At 41.6% G+C, this 8,639-nt stretch overlaps 1 protein-coding gene across 1 annotated transcript in view; it reads left to right on the top strand.

Annotated features, from left to right (window-relative positions):
• Window positions 1-2,770: 2,770 nt before the first annotated feature.
• Window positions 2,771-8,639, top strand: part of LOC130131986 (3-methyl-2-oxobutanoate dehydrogenase [lipoamide] kinase, mitochondrial-like) — a 100,892-nt gene continuing 95,023 nt past the window's right edge. The window contains exon 1 of the mRNA XM_056301705.1: window positions 2,771-3,145. Coding sequence (XP_056157680.1) covers window positions 2,900-3,145 — 246 coding nt within the window. The 5' untranslated portion in view covers window positions 2,771-2,899. The remainder of the gene's footprint in view (window positions 3,146-8,639) is intronic.

Genomic DNA, 8,639 nt, shown 5'->3' with positions numbered 1-8,639 from the left:
CGCCGTATTTTCCCACAGCCGGGGGGGCTTCCTGGAGCCCTATAGCTCGGGCCGTCGTCTGGGCATCCAATGCCGCAACCACATGGAAATACCTCATAACGTCCCGCGTTATTCCTCCCAGCTCGTACTGGGCTTCAATGTGCTGAAACCATGGCCGGGGACTGTGCTGCCAAAACTTGGGCAACTTCACCGTTGCTGCTGAGATGCTAGCGCTAACATGAGCCATACCGTTAGCATCACTTGGAGCCGGAGCGGTGTCATCATCGCTTTGGGTCGACATGTTCGTTGTCAACGTGCGGGGTCACCAATGTTGGGAAGCCAGGAATGAGCAGACGGAGAGATCGAGTCGAGACAATTCCGTTTACTCGCCACATAAAACGACACCGATACAGCACAATCTCTCTTGGCAACCAGCTAACCGCTAGCTGCTGCAAACATGGCTCACACCGGAAACCCTAAGCAGCGCCTACATCAGCACTCTGAGCGTCTGCCTTAAAGGAGCAGCAGCCCCTGGTGAATCTACCCTCAACTGTGTATCACCAGAATATGCGTAATGTTAATGTCAAGCAAAAGTGACAATCTTGTTATTAGCTAACATGGTAGGGGATTTATATACAGATATATCTCTTTAAAAGTTGTATTTGTTACTAATAATTTCCTTAATTTAGTTTGATAGGACTCACCCTTAACCCTTCACACACTGCTGTCAGTGCAACAACTGCGTTCGCTCGGTTCGCACGCACCACTCACGTGACAATTAGCAGCTCCCTGCTGCCCTTCTCTCCTGTTGTCATTGCCCTATTATCATATTATAATGACAATGGCGATTTAATTTTGGTCTAATAACCGTAATAGTAATTATAACACTAGCAGCGGCAGCAACAAAAACAAAAACAACAACAACAGCAACATGTTGTTGTTGTTGTTGTTGTTGTTATTATTATTACTATTATTATAGCTCTAGGACTCACGAAGAAGGGAATGGAGCGCTAGGACTCATGAAGAAGGGATTGGAAAAGTTCACCAACTGTATCCCAGGAAACATCAAAATCAGTGCAGTCCAGAAGATCGCCCTACTTGGAACAGCCCTCATATTACGACGAGTACTGTTAATCAAGTGACGTCTGCCCTATAGTGCCTCAGGTCCATACTTTGGACCCGGTTCTACAGGATGTAAAACAGTAAACGTGAAAGAAATAATAATACTAATAATAATAATAATAATAATAATAATAATAACTGGTCCAGAGGGGCACTTCAGCCAATGAGGGCAAAGGGGCAGTGGCTCGAGCCACTATAATCATGTCTCCACGTCTATGTTCTTACATTTATATTAGCATTGTTCCATAATTTAACGGCAAATATTAATGATAGATATATGCTGTCAAAATTGCTTGTAACATAGATAAAGTCACCATCTGTTAGGTTTTTTTTTTTTACATAATTTGTCATGGCGGTATTGTTTTAAATACCCCAATATGTCATGGGTCCACTAAGCCCGCGGAAATTAGGTGAATAATAAAAACACGGACACCATACAAGGGTTAATATTTCCACGTTTATTAGTGTGAATGCCCGTGAATGCTGGGCATTCACACTATTGCGTTGCAGTTCTTTATTTATTTATTTTTCTTGCACCCATTTTTTGACACTTTGTAGCTCCTTCATACTTTTAGCTACTGAAACCATTCAACTATCAAAATGTTCAACTCATTAAAGACATTATTGCTCCCCTTTAAGATGTTTCATACCTTTTGAACTTTTTGAAATATTCAACTTTTTTCAGCCATTTTTTGAATGGAAGTCAATGGGGGACTTTTGCAACCTTTCCACCTCTTTTACTCCTTCATACTTTTAGCCACTGAAACCATTCAGGTATCAAAATGTTCATCTCTTTAAGCCCATTAAGGCTCACATTTCGTTTTTTTTAATCTTTTATGCGTTTAGACATATTAAGCTTTTTCTACTTTTTCAAACAATGGAAGTCTATGGGGAAAGGTTGAAACCCTCATTACCTTTGAACTGTATTTCCTCCTTCATTGTTTTGAGCTAGAAACCCCATTTAAAGCTTAAACAGTTCAGGACATTCAGCTCTTTCAGAATCCTATTCAGATTTAAAAAATATTTTATAGTTTTTGAACAATACAGCTCTAAAGTTTAGCAATTCTGCCATACACTTTGCCTGTTAGAATGTTCAGTCCTATTGTGACATCACATATCAATTTGAAACTAAACTGCCAGCCTAATTAGTGTGAATGCTGGGCATTCACACTATTGCTTTGCAGTTCTTTATTAGTGGCACCACTTCCACTTGTTCATACTTTAAACTACAGAAACCATTCAACAATCAAACTATTTATGTATTTAGCACATTATGGCAAATTTTTCAATTTCTTATACCTTTAAAACTTTTAAAATATTCAGCCATTTCACATTTCATTTTCCAGGTATTTCGGGTAGGCTAGTGACTTTCTGACTTTTCCTATTTATTCATTTTCAGGAATGCTTTCGCGATTTCTTTCTGCAGCTCAGCATTCACACGCTTTTTTCTGTGGAAAAGCATTTTTCTAGTTTTCTTTATTAATTCATTTTTTATCATTGTGGTATTCCCACAGTGTCACGGTATTGTTTCACTGTTTTAAAACAGTTAATCAGCGGGCGGGGCACCGCTTCCGTCTCCGCCTCTTAATTCAGTGATTGGCTGAAGCATCGTGCCTTCACACGAGCTCTCCTCACTACTGGTCAACACGCATAAAGACCTCTCCGTACCCTCTGTATGTCTCACCCCAATACGTGCCCGTGTGCACATTTACATCGGAGCTTAATGGCACGGTAGTAGCCGTTCTGTCCAGGACTCGTACGGAACAGGGCGCCCTGTTCTCATAAGAGCTGTCCTCAGATGCGTGGCGGCGTGGCAGGGACGGCACTGGAGATGCTGGGCTGTGGTTCGTCCAGGGCTAGCTCCAGGGTGAGCAGGCTCCTGCTGGCACGCTTGACGAAAGCGGTCGCGCCGATGTTGAAGACGGAGAGCAAGAGGCTTCGTTCCACGTCTTCGATGCAGGGATATTCTGAACTAGCACGAGAGAGGTCCAAGACTGTCACGTCGTTTTACAACCAGTCTGCGATCGACGCGTCTGCAGAGAAGGTAAGCAGCTGACGTTCTGCTGTAGCGGCTGGCTAGCTAGCTGTAGCTTGCAAGTGGATATTGCTAGCCATTAGCTCGCTAACGGGTGATGGGGATGTCGCATTGGATTTCGGAGCATAGCTTGCAAAATCTCAACCAACAAGGCCTTCATTTTAGCTAACGTTGGCGGAACTCGGACAAATTAAATGGATCTTTACGTTTGCGAAGCTTCTGTCAGTTGTCGGTTCTGTCAGCGTCTCTATAATGAGAGGTTATGTAGCTTTATTGTTGAAGGACACACAATCAAAGAGGTGGAACGCACAGAAACGGTAGCGTAGTTTTGGATTACTGCGGTATAGTTCGTTTTATATTGGGATGTTCTGACTTCGAGCTTCAGTAGCTCACGACCGAAAACTCCAAATAAAATAACAGCACTAAATTCTCAAACCTGGCATTGTAGACAGTCAACTACAGCTTCTTTCTCCTCCATAAATACTTATGGTTTTAACTTTGGAAATCACATTGATCTCTATAGCACTGTGTCATCGCGCTGAGTTTTTAGGGACCGTCAACAAGTGACAAGAAATGTAATACATGGAAAATTCCGGATTTCACTCCTACATAAAACGACAATGGGCGGTCAAAATGACCACCGGTTTTTAAACTCTATATTCTGTCAAGATAGATACCCAAGTTGAGATATTAATGCATTGCACATGTTAGTATGTCTGTTATGAAACTGACACCAAAATTAACATTTTAACAACTACCAAACTATTTTTAGACAATTTAAACTGCAGAGACATGGTCGAACTTGAATAGCAAAATTGAAAAAGTAAAACTATTACCTGAAAAACGAAATGGAAAACACATATTGCTAGTCTCACAAACGTAACAAGGCGTGAAATGGAAAAGAAAAGAAAATAATTTAAAGTAAATATTGAAACAGTCCCAAACAACGACCGGAACGTAATACTAGAACGACCGTGGGTGGTCATTTTGACCGCCATAGTTTTTAAACTCTATATTCTGTCAAGATAAACACTTGGATGAGATATCAATGCATTACATATGTTAGTACGTCTGTTAAGAAACTAACTGACACCGAAATTAACATTTTAACAATTTTTAATACTATTTTTCAAACAATTTAAAATGGCCGCTGTCCCAACGCCTGTAAATACTGCAACGGGTCGGTTGTAGTCATGGTGCGTCTGTAACCAGACATGTTGGCAATAATCAAAAATCTAAAAGACTACTTCTCTGCAATGGGGAACGCTAGTTTTTTGGAGTTTTTTTTTAGGACAGAGCAATGAACTTCTCGGAGGAAATGATGCGACCAAAACACGTCATAAATGGTGACATGACGCGCACGATTACGAGACGGTCATGTTGACCGTCCATGGTCGTTTTAGGTAGGGTTGGGGTAGGCTTATCGTAATTTTTTTTTTTTTGCTATTGATCTCAAACTCATTTTAATGCAAATATATGCAGTTTTAGGAGATTTCAGGGAGCGGCAGGTCTGTATCCCCCCACCCCCCGACAAAGTTGTTAAATTTTGAAAATCCAAAATGGCCAATAATGACTCTTGGTCGTTTTCTAGTGTTTTAAGCTTCCGGTTAATGTGAATAATGTCTCTTAAACTCACTCCGCTGTCCAATAATCTAATGAAGGCAATACTAAAGCTTTTAGGTTAGGAAATTTAACGTCTATTTATTAATTTATTTTAGGAAAAGGGGAACTGTACCTTCTGTTTCATTTAGTTTATGTTATAAAAACAGCTTTTAGAAAAAGTCATCTTGTTTTGGTATCAATTAGGTCGAATAAAAAAAACCCAACACCACATATAGCTTGTTAAATGAGGTGAATACTATGAGAACTAACACCGCTACTGGGAATATTCCAACTTTCAGATTTGAAAATTTAAACTTGAACTAATTTAATCAAGAAAAAAATTGCAATACAATTCCGTCTATGATGATTAATTTTGGTGATTTTTTTTTTTACAGAAAAAAAAATATTCAATAGTTTCCAAACCAGTTATAGGAGAAAAGCTGAACCAGTACCACACATTAGAGGATGCCCCTCTGGCCATACTATAATGTTTAAATTTTTTTTGGGGGGGGGGGTTCCTCTGATTTTTCATGAAAAAAATTTAAGGAAAAATTTCAGTAGCTACCAAACAGGTTACAGGGACAACCCGAAACAGCACCACACATTAGAGGCCACCCTGCTGGCCATATTACAATTTATGAATTGTAAAGTGTTCCTCAGTCTAATTTCGCTGCTTTTTTTTCTTCTCCATCCATTATCCAAGCCGCTAGCTTTCAAACCAGTCATAGGAGACAACCCAAACCAACATCTCATATAAGAGAACCCAACTGGCCATACTACAAGTTTTGAATTTGGAAACTTCCTCAATCTAATTTTACAGATTTTTTTTTTTTACAAAAAAAATTCAATAGATTCCAAACTGGTTATGGGAGTCGACCAAAACTGGCACCCCATATTAGAGAGCACCCTTCTGGCCATACTGCAAATTTTAAATTTTTATTTTTATTTCCTCTGTCTGATTTTGCTGAATTTCTTTTACAGAAAAAGTTGAATAGCTTCCAAACTGGTTATAGGAGATAACCCAAACCAGCACCAAACATTAGCGGGTATCCTTCTGGTCATACTACAAATTTTAAATTTGGAAACTGTTCCTTGGTCTAATTTTGCTGAAACTTTTTTAAGGAAAACAATTCAATAGCTTCCACACCGGCCATAGGAGTCAACCCAAACCAGTACCACACATTAGAGGGCGCCTTTCTGGTCATTATACAACTTTTAAAGTTGGAATTTTTTTCAGGGATGTACCGATACCAGTGTCGCGTATCGGTCCAATACTGTCCTCATCTACTTATACTCGTACTCGTAAAACTACTCCAATACAACTGTACCTGATACCTGACTAGAAAAATTCCAGCAGAAATCATGAAAAGTAAGTGATGCTTTTTTTCGCCATTTGTACGTGAAGATAAGGAGAGGGAGCCAGAGAGATGATGCAGAGTGACGGCTGAGAAGCAGGCAAACACGTCGATGTGTCATTTGTCCAATCGGGGCGAGACATGACAGTTCCAAGCAGGTGTAACTTGAGTGTGGACAGCCCAAGCATGGATGTGGTGTGTCATGTGGGTGGGGCGAAGCATTTTTATTTTATTTTTTTTACCTGCTACATCAACTGAATGTATGCTGTGGTTGCAGGTCAGCTGTGTTTTCTGCTTCTCTTCTGCTTCAATAGGTAAAAACTACATAGAACTGTCTAAGAAAACGAGTACAATCAGTTTAAAAATGCTTAAAATAAATACCCCATTGTACCAGAGGCAATGTGACTCAGTGATGCAACCTTGTGGGGTTTTTTTTCATTGCCCATTAAAATCCATCCATCCATTATCCAAACCGCTTATCCGGCTCTCAGGGTCACGGGGATGCTGGAGCCTATCCCAGCAGTCATTGGGCGGCAGGTGGGAAGACACCCTGGACAGGGGCCGACACACACACATACACATACACACACACACACACACACATTCATACCAAGGGGCAATTTAGTATGGCTGATTCACCTGACCTACATGTCTTTGGACTGTGGGAGGAAACCGGAGCACCCGGAGGAAAACCACACAGACACGGGGAGAACATGCAAACTCCACACAGAGGATGACCCGGGACAACCCCCAAGGTTAGACTTCCCGGGTCTTGAACCCAGGACCTTCTTGCTGTGAGGTGATTGCGCTAACCACTGCACCACCGTGCCGCCCCACATTAAAACAAATTTGTCAAATCATGTGTATCCATAATCCTGTCATTAAAACAATCTAGTTGATGAATTGAGTACTAGTTATATAGCCTATGCTTCCAAGTCCTGCAAAAGCAACTGCATTATAACTTGGCAAAACCTCAATAATGCCCACAGTGAAGCAGAAAACATGACTGGCACACAACCACATGCAACACAGTCACAGTTGGTGTTGCAGGTGACCAAAAAACAAAAAAAACGGCTCGGCCTTTCCCTGCCTAAGTGATGCGCCGCCTCCATGCCTGGTATATTTTAAAGGTTAGTCCTCACAGATAGCACTAACGTATGATGACATATTTCAGTTGTTCTGCTACAGTTGTATGTTATACTGAAATCCACTGAATGTGTTACAGGTTACGTTTAAGTGAAATGTGTGGCAGCGCCATGCTTGTTCAGAAAAACACAAAGTTGAATGTTGAAAATGTCAGCAAGAGCATCATATTGTAGCGAATTCGGGGGGCAACCACAGGAACTGCCGCAGCCGGGACGCGAACCCGTATCTGACATCGCTGACCGCTCGACTGAAGGGTCAGACCCGCCAGCCAGCGGCCAGTGTGTCTACTTATCCATGCACGTTACACTATCCCCCTCCTTTGGGAAGTGCGTCCCCACGCTTAAGCATATCAGCTCCTTCACCCCTTAGGGGGCATACACTTCCGATGGCCTTACGGTCGCCCCATCCCACTTCTGACACCAATGTAGTGAATTCGGGGGGCAACCACAGGAACTGCCGCGGCTGGGACGCGAACCTGTATCGCCCGCACCGCGGGAGACATCGCTAACTGCTCGACTAAAGGGTCAGACCCGTTAGTCAAGGACCAACATGTCTACTTATCCATGCACATTACAATATTGTATATTTAATTTGTTACAGTCAGAAAGTTAGTAACATCTGATGAAAATAAAACATGTTTTCAAAGTTATTGTTAGAGCTGTAATGACATTATTAAGTACCTGGTACTCTGTATCGGCAAATACCCAAAATGAAATACTTGTATTTGGTCTGAAAAAACGTAGTATCGGTGCATCCCTAGATTTCTGCCTCTTTCTGATTTTGGGGAATTTTTTTATTTTTTAGTCGCTTCCAAACCGGTTATAGGAGACAACCCAAACCAGCACCACACGGTAGAGGGTGCCCTTTTGGCCATACTATAACTTTTAAATTTGGATTTTTTTTTTTTTGAGGGGGTTATCTTACCACTTTTGAGTGGCTTGTTGCTAGGTGATTTGAGAAGATACGCCTCTAGAGACGGAGGGAAACATTCGTGAACCCAGCAAAAGAAGAGATATAAACTGCCGCATGGAGAAATGGTTTGGAATTGTCAGTCCATTCTTCAAAAACAAACCAGACTCGGAGCACGAACCTTCATCAGGGCAGTGTATGGCTCCATGCTGTGGAGGTACACAGAGTACATCATCCACAGGAACCTCTGAACAGCTGTTCCTAAAACCTTTACAACCACAACATCAGCCAGTCTCGTGAGGTCAAGCGGGAGGGAGCAAAACCCCCAAGATCCGAGTCCAAATTTTACACAGTGCCGCAGTGTTCCTGTTCCCCAAAAAAAAAGAAAGAAGGCTAGCTGTGACAACTGATGACAGTGACTCAAATGTGGAGAGCGGCAAAGATCAGTCCACAAGAGATGACTACCACTCTCCTTCAGAGGTAAGTACCAC

This window comes from Lampris incognitus, unplaced genomic scaffold (assembly GCF_029633865.1).
Source record: "Lampris incognitus isolate fLamInc1 unplaced genomic scaffold, fLamInc1.hap2 H_4, whole genome shotgun sequence".
Classification (NCBI taxonomy): Eukaryota; Metazoa; Chordata; class Actinopteri; order Lampriformes; family Lampridae; genus Lampris; species Lampris incognitus.
This window is presented reverse-complemented; position numbering and strand designations above follow the sequence as displayed.